Below are 24,415 nucleotides of genomic sequence, written 5' to 3' on the forward strand. Positions count from 1 at the left end.
TGCTAGTACCCTAAAAAAGAAGCCCCAAAACTAGGGGAAACATTGCGTCACACAAGACTACTAGTCAAATTTCAACTAGAAATCACGGCGAAAATAAAAGAAATAAGTGGTACCTCGCAATTTAGATTCCCGCGGCCCCTCGCCGAAGAGGTGTTGCATCCCGCCGAATGCTGCTTCCTCCTCTCTTCCCCTCCCCTCATCCATGGCGAATCGCCGAATCCTGTTCGGCTCGACGAACCCTAGGCTGCAGCGCACTTTGCCTGCCGGTGCGTCAAGAGCAAAGCAGGCCGAATGGGTATTTGGGCTGGAAGCTTTCCAGCCCATTTCACGGGCTCACCAAATCACGGGCTCGCAATCTCTAGGCCCGTTTATTTGGGCTCGGCCCATATAAAAGCATCCGAACGAGACTGAAAGCCTGGAATGAAACGGCCGGTCGCCGGCTCTGACTTACGGATGAAACCGGACTGAAATGATCTCATTTTTTTATTCTTTTCAAAAACGGTATATGTGCGGTCAGAAATTTTCTATATTTAAATTTAATTATTTAAAAAATAAAAAAACTAAATTTTACATTCAGAAACAACCGGAAACAAAATATTTTTTTTCTTAAAATAGTACCGATACGGTTGGAAACGTACCGTTTTCATCCTATTTGCGAACGTTTTCATCCTTACTTTCACCACCGCCCCACTGGGCGAAAACGTCGAATCACCGTATTAGATACGTGTCCATATGATTGACAATGAATGGCAAAGAGCAACGATGACAGGAAAAATATATAAAAAAAGAGAGAGCAACGATCTCTATGCAAAGAGTCCACTCGAGGGAAAGGAAGATACTCCCTCCATTCCAAAATATATACCCTCCGTCCCAAAAAAAGATAAATCCTAGATTTTCGTGTCCAATTTTGACTGTCTGTCTTATATGAATATTTTTTATAATTTGTATTTTCATTGTTGTTAGATGATAAAACATGATTAATATTTTATACGTGACTTGTCTTTTTAATTTTTTTTATAATTTTTTCAAATAAGACGGATGGTCAAACGTTGGACACGGAAACCAGGGTTTGTCTTTTTTTGGGACGGAGGGAGTAAGACACAACTACTTTTTAAAGGTGTTTCATAATATAAGGCGTGCATGCATACATGTCAATTAATTTGCACCTCTTTTCTCCTAAATTACTATTTTTTAAATCATACACTCATAAGATGTTTAATTCTATTGGGTGCATGTATTGTATTAGTTGGATTGATTCAAACAAAGAGGTGATAATAATTGTTTATTGGTCTTTGGGTCAAGGGTGGTTATGTCTTATATTTTGGAATGGATGGAGTAAATAAGGGCACCCACAATGGTTATCTATAGGCTCTCTACAAGAAATCCATATCAGCATATTTTCATACTTGGAAAAGATTAAATGAAGAGAGAGAGCAAAGCTATCTACTAACCTGTAGATAGTCTATAGAAAAAAAGAGGTAATGGATTATAGAGTTATAGATACCCATGTAGACATACTATTGAAGTGGTTTACTATTAATCTAGTCTATTGCTGAGATGTACATGTTTTATAGATAGCACCTTACTTTACCACTGCGGGTGCTCTAATAGGTGCGACTTTTTTTCAGGGGAAAAAATGTGGCATTCAATTCCCAAGAGGCCTTGTTTTCTTCTAGAGGCCTGGAGTATCAAATTTCCTATATATATGGTCAAGATCAACCCTGAACCAATAATTGATAATGATACAGAAACTGTGACGGGAATTGAGATATTCTCACCCTGACACTGGTGATGTAGGGGCTGTTTGGTTCACTCCCTCACTATGCCAAACTTTGCCACACTTTCTAGGATACATGTTTGCTTCACTTTCAAAGTTGTGGCATGCCAAAGTTTTTTAATTCAAAGGCCCACATGTCATACACCCATCTTTTAGCCAAAAGTTGCCTAAGGTGTGGCCATCAATTTATAAGCCACAAATTTGGCTATGTTTGGCATGGAGGTTTGGCAATGTTTAGGAGTGAACCAAACAACCCCGTAGTCCTGTTCCTTGAGGTGTTTTTCTTTCACCTATTTGACAATTTTGTGTCATGTGGTTACTGCTGTTTCTTCTTAATAAATTCGGCCGGCTGCCGCTGCCTGGTCAAAAAATATTCTCAGCCTTTGACCAGTGAGGCATCCAGAAAAACGAGACTTCTTGCGGTAACAACGACTTCCAACGTAAATAAATATACTCCAGATAGCAGTTGTACTGGATAGCAATTGTACCAAACCAGCTGATTGAAGGGCTAGTACATATTCTGCCCCAGATAGCAGAAGCTGCACATAGTTTCTGTAGTTCAGATTCCTGTACTGTGAGCTGGTAGCTAATAAGATTTTGTTCATGGCGCCACGTCTTTCTGCCTGCCTTGTGTTCTTACTCATATTGGTTCTTTCACTCCAAGAGTCTCCCTTGCATGCTGCTGATACTCTCACTGCGGAACAGCCGCTCTCTGCTGATCAGAAATTGATCTCTCAGGATGGCAAGTTCGCTCTGGGGTTCTTCCAGCCTGCAGGTGAGCATTTTCTTTTTATTTCTCAGTAAGCATTCATATAATTCATGCAATAGCTAATCAAATGAAGCAAGGTTTGAATTATCTAGAAACAGAATTAAAACAGTAGTAGTAATGACTGGAGAGTGGAGATATGTAAACCGCTAGGATGATTTACCACGCTATGAGATTACACTTCCCGATTGAAGGATACTTAAAAAAAATTGGAGCGCCATGGGCGGTCTATCTTGGGCCGTCCCAGCAAAATAATTGGAGCGTCATATTTATTTTTTTTCTTAATTCTTAGTAAAACTATAAAAAGAAGGAAGCAATTCATCATGGTTTATGTTTAAATGTGAGGAGTTAATTTTGTTCAGGGACCTTTCATATGGCCTGACATTTTTCTTCTTTCTTCTACTCCTAGCTGGAGGATCTTCTAGCAGGTGGTACATAGGCATATGGTACAACAAAATCCCAGTGCAAACTGTAGTCTGGGTAGCTAACAGAGATAAACCGATCACTGATCCAACCTCATCAAATCTTACCATCTTAAATGATGGAAATATTGTTCTCCTAGTGAATCATTCTGAATCTCCTGTATGGTCTACCAATATTGTAAACAATACAATCGCCAGTTCCCCAGTTGCTGTGCTCCTTGACAGCGGGAACCTAGTAGTCAGACATGAGTCCAACACATCTGAGGTGTTATGGCAGAGTTTCGACGATTTTACAGACACATGGCTGCCAGGTAATAAGCTCAGTCGGAACAAGAAAACCGGAGTTATCAAACGGATGATCTCTTGGAAAGACCGTGCTGATCCAGCACCAGGAATGTTTTCCATTCAGTTGGATCCTAGTGGTGCCACTCAATATATTCTCCTGTGGAATAGCTCGTCAGTTTACTGGGCTTCAGGCAACTGGACTGGCAACACATACACTGGTGTGCCAGAGTTGTCACCTACCAATAGCGATCCCAATTCAGCATACACGTTCCAGTTTGTTGACAATGACCAGGAGACGTACTTCAACTACACTGTTAAGAATGATGCACAATTAACAAGGGGCGTCATTGATGTGTCAGGTCATTTTCAAGCTTGGGTATGGGCAGATGCAGCGCAAGCATGGCAACTTTTTTTTGCACAACCAAAAGCTAAGTGCAGTGTTTATGGGATGTGCGGCACATATAGTAAATGTAGCGAAAATGCTGAATTATCATGCAGTTGTCTCAAGGGCTTCAGTGAAAGTTATCCAAACAGTTGGAGACTAGGTGATCAGACAGCAGGCTGCAGGAGAAACCTCCCATTGCAGTGTGGTAACAATGGCTCAGTGAAGGCAAAGCAAGATAGATTCTTTATGATTAGCAGCGTCAAGTTGCCAGATATGGCACACACCAGAGATGTAACCAATGTTCACAACTGTGAATTAACCTGCCTGAAGAATTGTTCTTGCTCTGCTTACTCTTATAACGGTACTTGCTTGGTTTGGTACAACGGTTTGATAAATTTGCAAGATAACATGGGTGAATTGAGTAATAGCATCTTTATTAGATTGTCTGCCTCAGAATTACCCCAGTCAGGAAAAATGAAATGGTGGATTGTTGGGATTATCATTGGTGGACTTGTTCTCAGTTCTGGGGTGAGTATATTATATTTCCTAGGTAGGCGAAGAACAATTGGAATAAACCGAGATGATGGGAAATTGATCACTTTCAAATACAATGAACTACAGTTTCTAACAAGAAACTTTTCTGAGAGATTGGGTGTAGGTTCTTTTGGCTCTGTGTACAAAGGGATTCTACCAGATGCAACAACATTGGCAGTTAAGAAACTAGAGGGGCTTCGTCAGGGGGAGAAGCAATTCAGGGCGGAAGTGAGCACCATTGGGAATATTCAGCACATAAACTTGATTCGACTTCTAGGATTTTGTTCCGAAGGGGCGAAGAGATTACTTGTCTACGAGTATATGCCCAACGGTTCGCTTGATCATCACTTGTTTCAGAACAATTCTGCGATTTCGAGTTGGAAAAGAAGATATCAAATAGCTATAGGAATTGCCAAGGGATTGGCTTATCTGCATGATGGGTGCCGAGATTGCATCATACATTGTGATATTAAACCACAGAATATACTACTGGACATGTCATTTACCCCAAAAGTGGCAGATTTTGGGATGGCAAAGCTCTTAGGCCGGGATTTCAGTAGGGTTTTGACTTCAATTAGGGGCACAATAGGATATCTTGCACCGGAGTGGATAAGTGGTGAGTCCATAACAACAAAGGCAGATGTTTTCAGCTATGGGATGATGCTATTTGAGATCATTTCCAGAAAGAGAAATCTAACACAAACAGAGACAAGAACAGAAATATTCTTTCCTGTGCTAGTTGCAAGGAAGCTTGTACAAGGAGAAGTGCTTACACTGTTGGATTCTGAATTGGTGGATGATGTGAACTTAGAGGAGCTTGAAAGGGCGTGCAAGGTTGCTTGCTGGTGCATTCAAGACGACGAGAGCTCCAGGCCAACAATGGCAGAAGTTCTTCAAATGCTAGAAGGATTGGTAGATATCGAAGTGCCACCTGCCCCAAGATACCTCCAGGTTCTTGCTGAAGGTGCAGCGAGTAAAACTTAATTTTCTGACATATGAAGAAAGTGACTAGGTAGTCTGCAAGAAATTTATCTTGTGTATAAATAAAAGAGTGTAACACTGAACTATTGATGAATTATAATGACTGTCCATTGTAAAGCTTCCTTTTGTAACTTCAGAAAGCGAACAAATTAAAATTTAGATGTTCCATATTTTATCGCTCTATTTTTTTGACAAGGATGACTTTGCCACATTTTGCTTCTATACTTCTTGAGTAATGAAATTGTCAGACTTTACTTTTAGTTCCATGTATGTTTAAAACATACTAGCACTATATTTCAGAAACTTTGCTGATTCGTTCAGGTTTGAAGTTGTTTGTAGTTCTTTCGTGGTGGTGAAAAGCTGCGGTGTGCAGTCAGCACTATTGATCCTTGTTTCTGTAATCCACTTTCTTTCTTGATGCAATTTGCCCGGCGAAAACAGAATATAGCGCCGAACAGGATTAGAAGTTGACACAGATATTGAACTCTTCATTTTTTTTTCCCCGGGGCAAAGAGAACAAATTAAACTTTTTTTTTGTTTCACTACACAAAAGATCAAAACACAGCAGACCAACAAAACTGATCAGATTATCGAATTCGACAATGCAGTGATGCACATTGCAGAAGGCTACTTCCAATATCAGTATTATAAATAACAGGAAAAAAAATCAAATAATGCGGTGTATCACCTCGCACTTTAGCCTCCATGGTTCCTCGAAAAGGGGCCTAGTCGTACTCCGCCTTCTGCTCCCTGATATTTCCCATTCCTCGCCCTCCTCGCGCCAGATAGACCTCGGCGAATCCTAGAGATTTCCCCTCTGCGAACTGCAAACCCTAGCGGCTAGCTCTGCGGTCTGCGCTGAGCCAATGAGGTGGAAAACATCAGTGGGCCAGTGGCCTCCGAAGATAGTTTGGGCTGTGAGCCTGAGAGGCAAAAGCCTACTCGGCGGCTACTCCCGCGCGAAGTTTACTAGCCGTCCATCAACTTTACTTTGAGATTGTTTCATACGTATGGCCTGTTTGGAGGGGATGCGGCTTCCCTGTTCCTTCTTTTGTATCCCCGTCCCTGTCCCCGCTACGTGGCTTACGCCTATTCGCTTCTTGTTTGACCGGTGGCCCCACCGTTCTTCATCCCCAAATCAAAACAGAAACAGGGTTTTCTATCTCCGTTAGTTATCGGGTAGTGCATGCTCTTCATAACGCGATGAAAGGTCCTCTTGGGTTCTTCCTTGCAAAGTGTCGCCTGCCCTAAACCATCCTGAACAGATTACTGTTAACCATGTGCAATTGCATCAATGGCATGCGTAGCATCACAGGGACAAAACGGAAGCCTTAGCTAGCTGGAAGCAAGAACAAAATCAATACTGTCATACAAGATCATTAATTGATACAGTAACAATCTGAATATTAGGGCGATGTCTTCTTCCATCTTTTATTTGTTTCTTATTTCTTTTCCTACACTCTGGTGCAAGTCTGCAAGTATATACTCTTACAGTTACAGGCTTCCGCCCATGAAATTGCAATGAGCCCCTAGTAGATTAACTATGCTACATACTCATAGAAGGAGAAACTTCCGAAAACCTTTGTCTCATGTTCATCGATCATGGGAAGCACCCGAGTAACCGAGTTTGGTGTAATCTGAGCACAGCGTTTGCAGACATAATCAAAGCTGTTGAGGCGCCACGCATCCAATTAGCGAAGAAAGCAGCCAAACGGAAATCACCTGTACGACATCAATGGAGGTAGATACCATCCAAGATAACAATGAAGTAACGGAGGCTGAAAACCCTGTTTCTGTTTTGATTTGGTGATGAAGAATGGTGGGGCCACGGTCAAACAAGAAGCGAATAGGCATAAGCCACGTAGCGGGGACAGGGACGGGGATACAAAGAAAGGAACATGGAAGCCGCATCCGTTTGGAGGAGGCTTAAAATTCGGAGAAGCAGCTGGTTGGTAGCCAGCTTCTGAGAATCTAGAAAAGTTAGGTTTCTCATCTTCTAGCTTCTAGTTCATTTTCTGGATTCTACAAGTACAGCTTCTCAGAATCTGGACCAAAAGCTAGACGATTCGGGTGAGCTTCTGGTTTTAGGAGAAGCTACAGCAGCTAGAAGCTTCCCCTAACAGGCCCTTAAATATTAGAAATCTTCACCCTTAAACTATACAAAATCATATAATTTGGATCCCTTAGCAGTATGGATGCCTGGTTTAGCTCACATAATATCCTACTCCCTCCATCTACTCTTAGTCATATTTCATCTTGGTACACAGACCAACAATAAGTGATTCTACTTATCATCCATTTAAACAAGCTATCAGTCATTCCTCGTAAACAAGCGATTCATTAATATTTACATTTCTCGATGTCCATGTAGCCAATCTTGTGTAGAAGAATGGAGAGTCACGTATTAAATCCAATAAAGCCATTAAGATGTTGTTGGATTGAAATATGCCTATCAAAAATAAATTTTTTAGATTTGGAAATATGACTATCAAAAGTAGATAGAGAGAGTAGTTAGCAAAATAAAAATAAAAATAATATGTAAGGTCCACATGTAAGTGAAAAGATGATGGGTTCTTCTCTTCTTCTTCCCAAGCCTAGGAGAGAGGGGGAGGCAGCTGGCTAGAGAAGGGGGGGGGGGAGGAGGCTAGCCACGTCGGCGGGAGAGTGGGGTGGCGGCGGCGGCGCACACAGGAGATCGAGGTGTTCTCTACTCCCTCCATCCCAAAAAAAGGCAAACCTTGGATTTCCGTGTCCAACTTTGACTGTCCGTCTTATATAAATTTTTTTTATAATTCGTATTTTTATTGTTGTTAGATGATAAAACATGATTAATACTTTGTGCATGACTTGTCTTTTTAATTTTTTTCATAATTTTTTTAAATAAGACGGACGGTCAAATATTGGGCACGGAAATCAGGGTTTGTCTTTTTTTTTGGGACGGAGGGAGTATTTTTCACAACCAAAATTAATGTGTGATGTGTATGTAATATGTGGAGCATATAGCAAGCGTAGCAGTAATGCTGTGTTATCATGCACCTGTCTCAAGGTATTCGGCGAGAGTCCAAGGAATGAGAATCCTGGTAACCAAACTGCTGGCTGCAGGAGAAATGTCCCGTTGCAATGTGGATTGTGGACACGGTGACTCAGCAAAGGTGAAGAATCAAGATAGTTTCTAGTACATGATCACTGGTGTCCATTTGCCAGACAAGGCACAAGGCACAGATGCTGCCAACGTTCATGGCTGTGAGTCAGCTTGTCTGAATAACTGCTCCTGCACCGCTTACCATTTCAACGGTACTTGCCTTGCTTTGGTACAACGATATGATAAATCTGCGACATGATATTGATGGATTGATGGATAATATTTTCATCAGGTTGGCTGCCTCAGAACTTCCTGACTCAAGAAGGGAGAAACATTGGTCGATCATCGGGATCATCATTGTTGGACTTAGTGTTGTACTCCCTCCTTCCCACAATATGGATTTTGAGTTTTTGCTTGTAACGTTTGATCACTCATCTTATTTAATTTTTTTTACAAATATAAAAAACGAAAAGTTATGCTTAAAATACTATGGATATTAAAGCAAGTCACAAATAAAATAAATAATAATTTTATTTTTTTTTAATAAAACGAGTGATCAAACGTTGCAAGCAAATAATTAAAATCTCTTATATTATGAGACGGAGGAAGTAAGTATTGGAGTGGCCATTTTATATTTCTTTCATGTGAGAAGAAGAATTGGCCATATATATATACAGTGGTGATGGGTCTATGATAAACTTCAGATACAATGATTTGCAGTTTATAACTAGAAACTTCACCGTGAGATTAGGAGCAGGGTCTTTTGGCTCCGTGTTCAAAAGGATAATTCCAGACACAGCTACAGTAGCAGTTAAGAGATTACTCTCTCCGTCCTACGGATTTTTAGTTTTTGCTTCTAACGTTTGAGCACTCATCTTATTCAAATTTGTTTTGTAAATATAAAAAACGAAAAGTTGTGCTTAAATTACTGTGGATAATAAAGTAAGTAACAAATAAAATAAATAATAATTTCAAAAAAATTAAATAATACGAGTGATCAAATATTGCAAGAAAAACTCGAAATCCCTTATACTACCTCCATATTTTAATGTATGACATCGTTGACTTTTTTGTCAAACGTTTGACCATTCGTCTTATTTAAAAAAATTTATGTAATTATCATTTATTTTATTATGACTTGATTTGTTATCAAATATTCTTTAAGCATGACATAAATATTTTCATATTTGTACAAAATTTTTAAATTAAACAAATGGTCAAACGTTATCGAAAAGTCAACGGCATCATACGGAGAGAGTAGAAGGCAATCATGGGAACTGCTCATTTCCGAAGAGCCTGACGGTTCCGCACCCGATGTGGTTTGATTCAGATTGACTCGCGGCAGACCACGCACTTGTTAGTATTTATAATCCCTGCTCCTCATTTCTTTCTTTCGCATCCTTTCTTTCCCATCCTAATTTCTCTGCAAAACCACCGCACACCTCGACAACAAACAAGGATCAACCAAGAAGGATAAATGTGTGGAAGTTACAAGGATAACCATGAAGGATAAGTGGGTTGACCAAGAAAGATAAACAACGGACATCGGAAGGATTACTAGGAAGGATAACTGCTGGCAAGGATAAACGGATAACTAAAGTTTACTACAGACCTACATCAGTTCAAGTTCAGCACTTGACCAACATTACAGACAAAGTTCATCGAACCAACATGCATCACAAAAGGAAAATCACTACTACCAACTACGCCAACATCAGTTCAGGGGAATCCTAGACGGCTAGACGTGATACACCACCAGGCAATCACAAAGATCACAACATAGACCATCATCAGGAAGATGCACCGGCAGGAAGACATCACTGCTCCCCTGGAGGTGTGTCCGCCAAATCGCGCCAAGGTGTCTCCACCAATCTGCTTGCCTACAAAGATAAGAAAATGTCATATCAAGGGAAATTATAGGCTCCATAAATACTGTATTTTCCAAACAGCCTTTTACTGCTTACTAAAATGTCCTTGAGGAATTGTATCCTTTTTGCATAGGTCCCCATAAGATTAAACAGAAGCAGAACTCTTTCTTCATTCAGTGCAGTTGCAAACTTATATAGACTGTGTTTAGATGCAAACTTTGGTTGGAAATTTTACACCCAATCATTGGGATGTGAAGTTTCAAACTTCCAACTTTTGTTGGGGCATTTAGTTGGCTCCCAAAAATTCAAATCATGGTTGGAAGAAGACACTTTCACCCCTATTTAATGATCGCTCAATGACATTTCTAAGGGAGGAATGTGCATAGTTGAATACCTCTTGTTTACATTCTGGTTCTGCGGCGTTTTGAAACTCTTGAAGATGGTACTTGGTCCCCTTGTAGGGCGCCAGGTAACCAATCCGGTTTGGGTACCCCGAGTCCACCAGATAGTACTTCCATGCAGCAGCAAACACCTGTAAGTGCCAAGTAATCGAAGTTAGAAAATGCAACGATAAAACATGTAGCTATGTAACTGGAGGTGGATGAGGGAAAACATTGCAGTATGTAGTCATTGCATCTTCAAACACACTCATGTCATGTACTGAACCCGGCCATCCAGCAAGCACGAATGTAAAAATCATGTCAAAGTCACAACATGCCATCACATTATGCGTTGTGATGCTCTTACGACACATGTGCTGAACCAAAAGATCTTTTTGAAACCTGAACAGGAATGTGGGTTCCATCTATTGCCCCAATGCAGTCGTTGAAATAAGGATAGAACCTAGGGTTCCTCAGTCTGGAATGTAAAGTTGTGAACTGCGGGTCACGTGGTTTAATTATGTCAGCAACTAGCTTCAAAAGGCTTGCCAGAACTTTGTGAAACATGTTGTGCACTGTTCCTAGTGAGCGCTCAAATCTGTCCTCAGCTTGCCTAACTGACTGTGGAGCCCCAGCCATCCAAAGAAACAATCCTAAAGCCTCAATACTTTTGGATTTATTGCTAGACTTCAACTCATATTTGTCAACCAACAGATCATGAAGACTATAGAACATATCAGGGGTCATTCTAAACATGTTGTAACACCGCTTCCTGTCTGCAAGCTTCTTTTCTAACCATTCCAAACCACTCATTGTTGTGCTAAGATCTCTATAATCAGAGCGGTTGCAAGCTTCTTCTCTACCCATTCCAAACCACTCATTGTTGTGCTAAGATCTCTATAATCAGAGCGGTTGTAGTACTTGTCAATGTGGGTAGCGATATGATACGTACCGTACAGGAACACGGTGTCCGCAAAATCGTCCATAAAGTACTCCATCATAACTCTATCCAACTCTTTCTCGAAATCTTCATCCCCTGTATCCGCAGGTTCAGGCCGCACGTCCTCCTGTAATAAATTAAAACAGCAACGGTAACTTTCACACATCGTCATATTAAGAAATGAATTTGGAAAGACAGCCTTACTACAACTTATATTTAATTGCCAACATTATGCATGGCATAGTTCGCAACACAATAGTAGCCCACATTACTTGCAGGACAATGCTAACAGACATAGCACCCCATAGCTTCCTAAGCGTACATTACCCAAGAGACACAATTAAGGCAGATACATTAACATGTAAAGCAAGCATGAGAAGGTCTAGTTGTCGACCCGTGCAAGGTGTTCAAGGAGGGACTTTCTTCCTTCAGGATTGGACAGCTCAAAGACATTGACTGCATCTCGATCCTTCAGCATCTTCAACATACCAACCCACAGCTTTGGGGTCTCCTCTGTGACCCAGCACTCTCTACTCAATGCCATGATGCGCTCGGTCACCTCCCGCGTGCGTGCCATCTCATCATCCTTCTTCTTGTCATGCCTGCCCAAGTAGGTGTCCATGGCTGCAGCTTTGTCCTTCTGCAGCTCGTTGTGGACTTTCAATTCGGACACCACAGCTTCATAATTCCCACCGTCAAACAGTTCAGCCATCTCAGGATCCTTAGTTAATTGCACCAGATAATCTTCTTCCTTTTTCGTCCATCTACGTATGCCTTTTCCCATATTCTATATATCAAAACCAGAGTCAATATTAGAGGCAATGTATACGGTCAATGGCCAAAATGTTAAGTTGAAAAAAAAGGAATAAACCTCGCGGTTCTTCCTCAGCTGAGAGGGGAGATTGGAAGAACAGGCTGAGCTCGGACTCCTTGGCTGAATCTGTTGCTTCAGCTACAGCCATAAAGATAGGGGCTTAAATGCATATAATTTGTGATAAGTTTTGTGCATCTACGTAAATACAGCAGAATCTGGATCTAGGGATTCCCTCCAAACACGCCCCATGGTTCAAGAGCATACATTTCGATATGACACAAAACCCTACTAGTAGTAGCAAACGAAACTCACTTCAAGGCAGGGTACATGCAGAATACTTGAACCTCAAGCACGTAATCTTCTCGTGAGAACCGTATCAGATGTGCATGAACCAGACCATATGTTTTAGTGTTTGCTTCTCGAGCAGCCCCTGCGGCACCGCCGCCCATATGTTTTAGTGTTTGCCAGGTATAAATTGATTGCTTGTGATTTTACATTGTCAAGATTTAACAGAACGATTCCTTAAAAAAAAAATCACAAAACTGAAACCCCGCAACTGGTGTTTGCATTATGAGTGGCTCTGTTATTTTATTATTAAGAAGTGGTAGGAGCTGTTCCTTTCAATTAAGGTAGGAAAAGAGTTTATACACAGCTCTTTTCCCCACTTGGGCACACATAGGCACCATGGCCTAAAGAAAAACACAATTTTATACTTGTAAGCCTTTAATTTAGCCCAATTTTGAATCTGGTACAGAGATAGCAGCGAGTTGCTTTCAAATTCCCCACCTCCCCAGGCCAGCCCACTAGGCCCACTCAACCAATTTAAGCCCTTAATGACAAAGCAAGTATGCTAATGACAAAGCAAATTAAACCGTTTCTTCCCCATGCTCCTACAGGGAGACAAAGATACATATGCTAGTACATCTGTAGTGTTAGGACTTGTATTCAGGTTGCTGCGATACACCATATTATATGAATTACAAAAATGAAGTGATGTGATTAGCATACTTGCTGACTTGCTTGTTTTCATGATGGACAAAGCTTGAATTAGAAATTTGCTGGCTTGCCATATATGAACTATGTGCAACTAATGCAATAAGGACTTGTGTCCAGGCTTGTGCAGTGTAGGCTCTTATGCAAGCTTGGACAGTGCTCACTGCTCAAAAGTGAAATATTCTCACCTCCTTCACCCCTATTAGAACATAAGACCTCTACTAGAATATGGAGGTGACTACATACTACCAAACACAATCTTACCAAATGCAACCTGCTTACAGTATGCAATGTTAGATTGATTTCTGGCCACCGAGCCAGAAAGGAGAGCGTTGGGCTCAGCCCACCAAAGCCCACGCGATCCCTAACGTTGAGGAGCGAGTCTCACGCATTCTCTCGCACGTCTCTCTCTCTAGCGCTATGATCGGAAGCGCCGTTTTCCTCGAGAAGGAATCGCCCCCGATCCCCTCAATACGCATATAAAAGGGAACCTTGACCCGGGTACGAGTGACGACTCACGTACACTAAGCCTTTCCCAAAATCCCTCAGACTACCGATCTTAAGGCGTATTGAAGGGGAGCGAAGGGCGAATTCCCATCGCCGCCACCGCACGGTGATTTCCATCATCGGCTCCTCACGACGACTACACCGACGCATCTAAGGCGATCAATGGCTTCTTCATCCGGTCAGTATACCACCAAATTCTGCATAAGAGAAAATTAGGTGATCATGCATAACCTAAGTTCATGAATTTAAGATTTAAGTCCAACATGCAAGACAAACAAACACCAAGACTGCCGCACTGCCTCACCCCTCGGTCCCTCTCCCTCACGTCGCACCGCCGGCGGCGGCGGCAAGCACAGGGGCAGCCGCCGAGCAAGGCAGCACCGCCACCGCATTCCGCTCCCCGCAGCCAGCCAGCGCGGCAGCAGCAGAGCAGCTAGCGGCCAGGGCTCCGCCGCTTCGGGCGGTTCATGCACATCTGCTACATGTCCAGTGCCCAGCACAATCCCGAGCCACTCATGTGTACTCGGAAAGATTGAAAAACAAAAAAGGAACAAACCTTGGGTTGCTTGATCTGCAGATCGGATTTCACCCTGCTCCGGCGAGCCTGCCGCTCCGTTTGTTGCCGAGTCTTCATTTACAAGCTTGGTAGTAGAAATGGACAGCGCCGGGAAGAGAAGCACAGCGCAGGCGTGTGGTTGGATTGGAGTTCCATTTACTGCCAGCCGAGTCTTCATTTACAAGCTTGGAACCCTCACCGCGTTGTTTGGATGTAGAGAGACAATTGAACCCTCACCGCTTGGATGTACGCCACGCGGCGGACAGAAGGAGCTTGGATGATGGAAATATTGTTCTCCCAGCTGGTGTTCTTTTCTCTCGAATGATGAATACGAAGATTAAGTTTTTTTTATGTAAAATGAGTTGATATTAACGTATGATTAATTAAGTTTTAATTATTATAAACTTGAAAAATATATTAATATGATATTTTTAGAGCAATCTTTATATAGAAAGTTTTCTCACGAAACGCACCGTTTAGCGGTTTAAAAAACGTGCCACAAAAATTTTAATCTTCATCCAACTTTTGTTGAATAAAAGAACGAGACTAATATTTTGGCCCTGTATGTCTCATCAAATATACAGACACACATTTGAAGTATTAAATGTAGTCTACTAACAAAAACAAATTACACAGATTCCGCCAGAAAACTACGAGACGAATTTATTAAGCCTAATTAATCCGTCATTTGTACTCCCTCCGTCCCATAATATAAGGGATTTTAAGTTTTTGCTTGTATTGTTTAACCACTCTATCTCTAAGGGCATCACTAATATATATGGCAAAGTGATCCATATGGATGGGACCCACATAAATAGTTTTTCCCTATAGCAATCTACACAATGTATATAGATACAAGGTATCAATATGAGAAGAGAGAGGAGTAGAGATAGATAATATAATTTATTCTATATGGGTAGTCCATATGCATATGGGTATCTTTTGTTATTTTTTCCATATGAACTAGTTGCACAATAGTTATAGATGGCTGAATGGAATATTCTATTGCTTATGGAATACTTTTACACCACATTGAGAGCATCCACAGTGTAGTAAAAAGTTAGTCCATAAACAATACAATATTCTATTGAGCTACCTAGTAACATTGTGTAACTAGTCCATAGTAAAAAAAATAACAAAAACTACCCATAAGCTTATGGGCTGCCCATAGAGAATTAAATATGTTACTTGTCTCTATTTCCTCTCTCCTCCTAATATTATTTACTATATATACATTGTGAAGGTTACGCTAGTTAAAACTCATATATATGGGTTTCATCTATATATATATATATACTGTAACACCACATTTGAACAATCTAGCTTGCGTGGCCGAGCTGACGGTCAATCAAACTGTCATTACTCCATGGCAGCACTTACTCCATGGCAGCACCAAAGGACGGGGTTTTTAACTATTTGTCACTGTTATGAGTAGTGGTTAACGATTTGTTACTAGACTCACATATCATAGACACATAAAGATTCACATGTCATTAATCAGATGTGGCAAATCGTTAATTGTCATATGTCACAGGAGTGGCAAATAGTTAAATTTCCCCCAAAGTACCCACTGCAGTCTGCAGAACCAAAGCCTTCGACCTCTTCCTCCAGCTTCTCAACTCCCAAGGTGCTCCAAAAAGTCCGACGATCTTTTGCCCAACACTCCACGCCAACTCTCTGTCAATCGTCATTCAGACCTTCGTGTCGTCGTGACAATCACAATGCGCCGCCCGACCCGCCGGTGCATCCAGTCGCCCTTAACTCCTCCCACAGACGCGCCCTCCTTCCTCCACTACTCCGCCACTGTGTAATCAGTGTGTGCGCCCATTCACCCGTCTCGGAGATTACTCTAGCGACGACAAGCGTAGACGCTGCGCAACATGCTGCGGCTAGGCGGCGCTCGCCCTACCTCCCAGCCGGACCCGGAGGCGGACAACAACATCTCCGGCCGCCCAGACTTCGTCGACAGCTTCGTGCAGGACATGCGCCCCGTCCCCGCGACCGCCGCCGTCGCCATCATCCCGGAGACGGAGCGCGGTCGCACCCGCACACGCGCCACCAGCCCGGACCACTGCACCGTGTACATGCCCGAGGCACCCCCGGAGATGAAGTACTTCGCCCGGTGCTTCGCCTACGCCTACATCACCGCCCCCGCCGCCGGCGCCGACGGCGCTGCGGCGCGCGCGGACGACGACCGTGCGGCCGCCACCATCCGCGACGCCATCCACGCCGTGCTCCCGGGCCTGCAGTTCCGTCTCCAGCCGCCCAGCCACGGCGCCGACAAGACGGTTGCGCTTCGCCTCGCCCGACGACCGCGAGGCCTCCATGGAGAAGCAGCCGTTCGCGCTGGTGGGCGACGCCGCCGCCTCAGCCGCCGCCGGCGGCGGCGCATCGGTCAAGCTCGTGCGCGAGGGTGAGACCAGCAACTGCTTCCGCGTGCGGCTGGACTCCGTCGCCCACGTCGCGCTGCGCCACTACCCCAAGGATCAGCGGAACCACGGCGACATCGAGCGCAGATGCGCCAGCTTCGGGCATCTGCTCGAGGTCGACCCGGCCTGCTACGCGGCGCCTGACCTGTCCACGGTCCGCGTCGTCGTCAAGAACGGGAGCCCTCGGGAGATCCCGCGAGAAATCCGGATCAGGTATGCTTCCGATTTTAGGTTTTGGCACGTCGTGCCGGTCCAGATCCTCAAGGTTTGGGACAAGTCCCTGTCGTTCGACGCCAACGGGGAGTACGTGCCGATCTACACGCCCGCCGGCGCCGCCTAGCTTGATGCTCCTTTGGTCGGCATGGATCATAGCCGTCTTAATTAGCTAATCCGTGTCAGATTAGCCTAATCCACTTATGTTAGTTCGCCTTAGCGTTAGCGACTAGTTGTAGTATGTGTTATATTTGCCTCAGTGTCACTGGTACAAGCAGTAAAGTGTCTGTTGCAACTTATTGTGTGCCGTCCTGTTGTCAAATTGGAGTATATTTTAGTGTAGCTATTCTGGGGATTAAATGGGGTGGAAGCTACTCCCTCCGTCCTTTGAGTTTTTTTTTCTTTGACTGTTTGATCATTCGTCTTATTTAAAAAGTTTTAGAATTATTATTTATTTTCTTTGTGACTTACTTTATTATCCAAATTACTTTAATCATAATTTTTCATTTTTTATATTTGTAAAAATCTTTTTTAAAATCCCTTATATTATGGGTTATATTATTGGACGGGACGGAGGGAGTACCTTAGATATATAATCATCTTTCCGGTATGAAATGAAAGGGAGGTGTGCTGATATAAAAATATGTTTGCTTGTAAATAAAATGCTTCGTTCAAAGCAGCACTGCATGATTTATCGTTAAATTCGAATAAAGACAATATTTAGATTTTTTTTACCTATGTCTAGATTCTTTTTTTTTTGGTAGCACGGAAGGTGAAATTAACTTCATCCATGCATCATCGTCTCATCCGTGATTTAAGGAGCATATGCATAGAACTAAATAATGCCACAACTATTAAGCAAATAATAATTGCTTGCAAATTAACGCAAGCATGAAGAGGTGTTGTTTGAGAGGGAAGCTATCCTATGTTGTATGTTCTCGTGCACACGAGTATTCACATAATCACGTAAACACATCGTGCACAACAGCTAAACAATATCACCAAAAAAATTCTAATAAAAAATTGAGGGTGTGTTCGGGAGGGCTGGTTCTCACTCTATTCGTCTCATTTTCCGTGCGCACGTTTTCTAAAATACCTTTTTTTAAAAAAAATTTATACGAAAGTTGCTTAATAAAATCATATTTTCCATTTTTTTTAAAAAATTATCTAATACTTAATTAATCACGTGCTAACGGATTTCTTTGTTTAACATGCGCCCTGTGCTGGCTGGGAACGAGCTTCAGCAAACCCACCCGAATGGGGTTGGGAAACCATCTCCTCTGCACTTAAAATGCAGCGATCCATTAGCGCGTGATTAATTAAGTATTAGCTAATTTTTCAAAAATAGATCAATATAATTTTTTATCTCGTATAGAAACTTTTTGAAAAAACTCACCGTTTTGTAGTTTTTAAAAAATTCTATACGAAAATTGTTTTAATAATCATATTAATCTATTTTTTTAAAAAAAATAAGTAATCTTTAATTAATCACGTGCTAATGAACCACTTCTACGTGTTTGGAGGAAGAGTTCCCAGCTTTCACTACCCTCCAAACACGTAAAACGAAGTGATTAATTAGCACGTGATTAATTTAGTATTAGCTATTTTTTATTAAAAAGTATATTAATATAATTTTTTAAAGTAACTTTCGTATAAAATTTTTTCAAAAAACACACAATTTAGAAGTTTGAGAAGCGTGCGCGCGAAAACGAATGAGATCGAGTTGGGAACTGATGAATAGGTTGCGTTCGACAACTGAAGCTGTCGATTATAGAGTACTGCTTTCGTCCCATAATAGGTTTATTTTTCACACATCTCACACATTTCATTACAAAATAAAAAAATAGAATACATATACTTTATCAAATCCTAATGTAATTATTTTTTATTTTATATAATCCCAATATAATTATTCGTATGTTCCCGTAATCCAATGCAATAATTACTTAAAAAAATTTATTTTGAGATAAATGAGAAAAGGCAAAAAGAAAATGAACTTAATATCACTACTAGAAAAATAATTTATTGCCACGAAAAAAATCATAGCATCAATACTAAAATTGTTGCAATATATACATGTTGCCACAATCTTAAAATCGTTGCTAGCCGTGGTAATAAATAGCGTGGTAATAGGTTATTGCAACGATTTTTATTTACTTGTAATAAATTTTATTATTGCCATAAAATGCATGTGGCAAAAAATATATATTGCAACATTTCACATCGTTGCAATAAATAACTATTGCCACCACTCCATGTGTGGCATTAGTTCTACGTACCAAATTAAATATTTCAATATTAATTTATCATCCTAACTATTTTCTTTTGATATCTTGTCATGGCTAGGATTCGAACCCAAGATCTCTCCCTCACGCGCGCTCTCCATGACTAACTCACCTACGCATTAATTTTATTTAAAAATGCATATAATTCCATTTGAGACTGCTTATTTGATATTTGAATAATGAATTTGAGTATTTAAAAGATTTTAAATGAAAAATTTAAGTTGTATATCTCATCGAGAGGTATAAATTTCATATAAAATTTATCCTAATTCGTGTCCATATGAAAAGAATAAGCTAAATTATGAGATGATAAATTTTTTATTGCAACGAATTTATTGATTATGGCAATAGAAAGTAGTGAAAGTACCATGTACTGTGCAAATTGCCACAAAAATTAAATTTGTGGCGATAGAACATGTTTTTTTTTGCAATAATAATATTTTTGTGACGATAGCTCATTTCCTATTGCAACAAAAAATACTGAATAAAACAATGATTATAAATCATTGTAACAAAATATAGTTATTTGCCATAAAAAAATTATCATTGCGATAGTACAATATATTGCCCCGAATTATTTTTTGTTGCAATAAATTGGTGGCAATAGCTCAATTATCTTGTAGTGTATGACAGGATGTAGTAGCAAAGTTCAATGTCTTTGCTTTCATTAATCAAAGACAAATCTTAACCTGACTATCAGACCGGCAAGGTTGTTCGATTGGTGGTGGTTGGATCATCACATAGGTTGTTTGACACTAACTAGTAGTAACTAGAAGTATTAAATGTAAATGTATACTAATAATAGAAGTAATTGTATAAATGAGAGTCAATTTGTGAGCCAAATTTTTTATGTAGAATTAATTTATAATTAGTATATGTTTATGTAGTATTACAAAGGCTAATCATGTATTAATTAGATTTAATAGATTGGTCTCTCAAATTAGTCGAGTGTTATGGAATTAGTTTTGTCATTAGTCTACGTCCAGTCCCAGTGAAATTAATTTTGGATGGTAGTAGTAGCACACAACTGCAACTTGACAAAACATGCCTTGAAGAAAACATTTCTTTTCTCTGAAAATCATAACCAAGAGGAATCTCATCGGCACAGAAAACCAGCATTACGACCTTTGCGCTGCAGAAAATCTTGTGCAGCAGCACGGTTCTGCGAGTCCTGCTGACTGGGAAATCCCAGCATTAATCCTTGCAACGTTCAGCAAAACAGGCCTATAATGATCAATGGTAAAACGGAACGGGGTTGAAGAGGTCGATCAGGTGATAATTTTCAGGATAAAGGTCGAGGTGTCAAACAGTCCACTGTTTAACTCATTTGACGATCGTCCGTTCAATGGCTCCTGTTGTAACAAGCACTCATGTGCTCTTGCTCCTCCATTTCATATTGTCCCTCAGAAATCATGCAGCGCTGTACAGTTTGGAACAAGGAATTTTTGTTTAGAAGGGAACAGATTTTCATACTGGCACACCTCCATTTCATTTCATATTAGAAAGATGATTACAAAGGTAGCTTCCACCACATCTTAATTCCCAAACAAGCTACACTTATAAGCATCACCGATTCCACAAACACGACAACACACAATAAGCTACAGCACACAGTACTGACTACTCCTTGAACCAGCTGACATTAGGACAACTAATAACATCACTAGCTCGTTAAGGCGAACTAACAGGGAGGATTAGCTTAAGACAGACAACTACGGAACTAAACACTCGACCTTACACCACTTGCTGTTGCTGCCATGCATCTCATGCAGCCGAGGCCTCTGCAACCGAATTAAGGCTGCAACAGAATTAAGGAGCATGGTTGTACATCGCCACGTACTTCGCGCCGTTGGCGTCGACGTACTGGGACTGGGACTCGTCCCAAACCCAGATGCCGAGGATCTGGACCGGCACGACGTGGCGAGAGACGATGTAGGGCGGGATCCTATCATTAGCATACCTGATCCGGATCTCCCGCGGGATCTCGCTAGGGCTCTTGTTGTTGACGACGATGCGGACCGGGGACATGTCGGGCGCCGCGTAGCAGGCCGGGTCGACCTCCATCAGGAGGCCGAAGCTGCCGCAGTTGCGGCCGATGTCGCCCTCGTTCCGCTGCTCCTTGGGGTAGTCGAGCAGCGCGGCGTGGACGACGCATTCCAGGCTGACGCGCTCCACGTTGCTGGTCTCCCCCTCGCGCACGAGCTTCACCTCGCCGCCGCCGCCCAGCGCGAACGGCTGCTTCTCCATGGCGGCCTCCCGGTCGTCGGGGGTGAGGAAGCGGACCGTCTTGTGGGCGCCGTAGCTGGGCGGGAGGAGGTCGAGCTGCAGGCCAGGGAGCACGGCGTGGATGGCGTCGCGGATGGTGGAGGCCGCGTCGTCGGCGTCGGCGGGGGCGGTGGTGCGGGTGATGTAGGCGTAGGCGAAGCGCCTGGAGAAGTAGAGCATCTCCGGGGAGGGCGTGAAGTTGAGGTAGACGGTCTCGGACTCCGGGCGGGTGGTGCGACGTTCCCCCGGCGGCACCGGCAGGGTGATGTCGGGGACCGCGGTCGCGGGAATGGGGTGGCCGATGGACTGAAGCACGTCGACGAAGTACGGACGGCCGGTGATGTTGTTCGGGTCGAGATCCATTGCACTTGCACGGGAGAGGGCAGGATCTCGGACGGGGCGATCACTGATCGGGTGGGATACGAATCTCGAGCGGTGTAGTGGAAGGAGGGCGATTATTAAGGCCGGCTCTGTGCATGCACCGGCGCATGCAGCATGTGATTGACAAGACCACACAAAGGTGTGTGTCAATGCGCCTGACGCCTGACGGAGTGGAGTGGCGGGTTGGGCAAAAGATCGTCGGAACAGAGGAGCGGAGAACAGACTCTGCTCTGGCACGGTCAGCTAGGCAGCTACTCCTTCCAGCGTGAGATATCATCGTCGAATCTCTACGGCTCTAGCACTGTTTGACAAATGTGAAGCTGATAAAGGGATGTAAAGTTTTAGCGCGTGACATACACCCTCCTTAAAAAAAGATAAACCCTAGTTTTCGTGTCCAACGTTTAACCGTTCGTCTTATTTAAAAAAATTATAAAAAAGTTAAAAAGACAAATCAAGCATAAAATATTAATCATGTTTTATCATCTAACAACAATGAAGATACGAATTATAAAAAAATTTCATATAAGACGGACAGTCAAAGTTGGACACGAAAACCCAGAGTTTGCCTTTTTTGGACGGAGGGAGTAGATAACAGGCATGTATTTAAAGTATTGAACGTAGTCTAATAACAAAACAAATTGCAGAATATGCCTATAAACCGCGAGACAAATTAATTAAGCCTCGTCATTAGCAAATGTTTACTATAGCACCACATTATCAAATCATAGCGCAATTAGCTTAAAAGATTCGTCTCGTATTTCACACGCAATCTGTATAATTAATTATTTTTCGTCTATTTAATACTCCATGCATTTGTCCAAATATTCGATGTGACATGATAGTAAAATTTTGCCAGTGATCTAAACAGGACATGACTATACAAATAGGAAAAAGGGTGAATAGCCAGAGTGGGTTTAGTTTATTACTTAATGTTCTAATTTGTACATATTACTTCTTCAAGTTTTTATTTTAATACAAACTTATCTTTGAACCATTTAAAAGTCATATGGCTAAACATTACCAACAACTTTTGATAAATGACATTTATACCTCCTCATTCACATATATATAAGAGGAAAAAAATACTTGCAATGAATTCTTTTGGTAGGTAATACATAGTAATTTATGCAAAACAAAAATAAATTATGTACTTGCAAGTGTATACGGTAGCCATTAGGCTTAAGTTTCATGTGCACATATTGAAATAATCGAAAGTATGTATCTAATGTTGTTATTCATTTTGGTTTATCTTTTCTAATGTATAGTTGCATACAAATTAAGGCCAAAAGGAACATTTTTTTAACATAATTGTTAACTAGAAATAGCCATATGGCATATAAGTGAGCCCAAGAATGATTTTAAACCAAAATAAATACTTAAAGGATCTATGTGGATAAAATGAAACCTGAAGTATCAAATTGAGCCTTCGATGAAACTTGAAGGACTAAATTAGCTATTCATCCAAGGAAAAATATATAATCTGATTTTGTTTAAGTTTAACTATGTTTATAGAAAAATATAGTTATATTTTCAAAACAAAGCAAATATATTATCAAAATATATTCAATGTTATAAATTCATATATAGACTCAAGACTCTTCTTTCAATATTTATTATTTTTTTCAAATCTGAATTTCAATTATTTCTAAATTGTATTCATAAATAGGCTCTAGACTCTTCCTAATATATATTATTATTTTAATTTCAAATTATAGTTATTTCTATGTTATATTTCTATATGACTCTAAACTCTACTTTTTTTGTTTTCTTTATTTTTTTATTGATTCCGAATTTTAATTAGCTCTAAATTGTATATGTATTTCTATATGAACTTTAAACTCAGCTATTTTATTTCTTTTTTTAATTTTAAATTAGAGTTATTTCTAAATTATATTCGTATATGGATTCTAGACTCCTTTTCTATTTTTTATTTTTTATTTTAGTTATTTCTAAGTTGTATTTATATATGGACTCTAACAACTACTTTTATTTTTTTCTTTTTTAATTTTGAATTTTAATTAGCTCTAAATTGTATACCTATATGGATTCATGTCTTCTATTCTAATATTCCATATTTTCTAATTTCGAATTTAAACCATTTTTAAATTATATTTTCAGATAAACTCTATTTTTCTTTTGTTTTTATTAGTATGAGAACTTTTAGTTCATGAGAATGAACGTGGAGAGTTTTCTTTTCTATTACTTCAATAAGTTAATATATGGAGTATATATTTGCACGAAACGCACCGTGCACGAAAAATGACGAGTAAAACTCAGTTAGTTACTCCCTCCGTCCCAAAATAAATGTAGTTTTACACTATTCACGTTTAACGTTTGACCGTTCGTCTTATTTGAAAATTTTTTATGATTAATATTTTTATTGCTATTAGATTATAAAACATGAATACTAGTTTATGTGTGACTAAATATTTTTTAATTTTTCACAATTTTTTTAAAAAAGACGGACGGTCAAATGTTGGGCACGGATATTCATGGCTGCACTTATTTTGTGACGGAGGTAGTACTGTTTAGAATGCGTCCTAATCCTAGTC

At 40.9% G+C, this 24,415-nt stretch overlaps 2 protein-coding genes and 2 long non-coding RNA genes across 5 annotated transcripts; 2 read left to right on the top strand and 2 right to left on the bottom strand.

The window, feature by feature from the left end:
- Positions 1-2,200: 2,200 nt before the first annotated feature.
- On the bottom strand, positions 2,201-5,998 carry LOC136355917 (uncharacterized). Of its 2 annotated transcripts, none has more exons than XR_010740501.1 (3): positions 5,839-5,998; positions 4,943-5,127; positions 2,201-2,546 (listed from the first exon to the last, which is right to left on the bottom strand). It is a non-coding gene; the product is annotated as an uncharacterized lncRNA (long non-coding RNA). The 2 variants fall into 2 exon arrangements; XR_010740502.1 differs by having other exon boundaries at positions 4,943-5,186.
- On the top strand, positions 2,381-5,320 carry LOC107276972 (G-type lectin S-receptor-like serine/threonine-protein kinase At2g19130). The gene is made up of 2 exons (XM_015772555.3): positions 2,381-2,552; positions 2,953-5,320. The coding sequence occupies exons 1-2, from the start codon at positions 2,381-2,383 to the stop codon at positions 5,151-5,153; spliced, it is 2,373 nt and encodes a 790-aa protein (XP_015628041.1). The 3' UTR covers positions 5,154-5,320.
- A 3,729-nt stretch (positions 5,999-9,727) lies between the features above and the next one.
- On the bottom strand, positions 9,728-14,472 carry LOC4324910 (uncharacterized). Its single transcript, XM_015790109.3, has 6 exons — positions 14,291-14,472; positions 12,292-12,372; positions 11,815-12,207; positions 11,433-11,547; positions 10,495-10,632; positions 9,728-10,112 (listed from the first exon to the last, which is right to left on the bottom strand). Exons 1-5 carry the CDS (start codon positions 14,366-14,368, stop codon positions 10,502-10,504), a joined length of 798 nt encoding a protein of 265 aa, XP_015645595.1. The 5' UTR covers positions 14,369-14,472; the 3' UTR covers positions 9,728-10,112; positions 10,495-10,501.
- On the top strand, positions 13,749-14,703 carry LOC136355913 (uncharacterized). The gene is made up of 2 exons (XR_010740492.1): positions 13,749-13,912; positions 14,312-14,703. It is a non-coding gene; the product is annotated as an uncharacterized lncRNA (long non-coding RNA).
- Positions 14,704-24,415: the final 9,712 nt, after the last annotated feature.

This window comes from Oryza sativa, chromosome 1 (genome assembly GCF_034140825.1).
Source record: "Oryza sativa Japonica Group chromosome 1, ASM3414082v1".
Taxonomy (NCBI): Eukaryota; Viridiplantae; Streptophyta; class Magnoliopsida; order Poales; family Poaceae; genus Oryza; species Oryza sativa.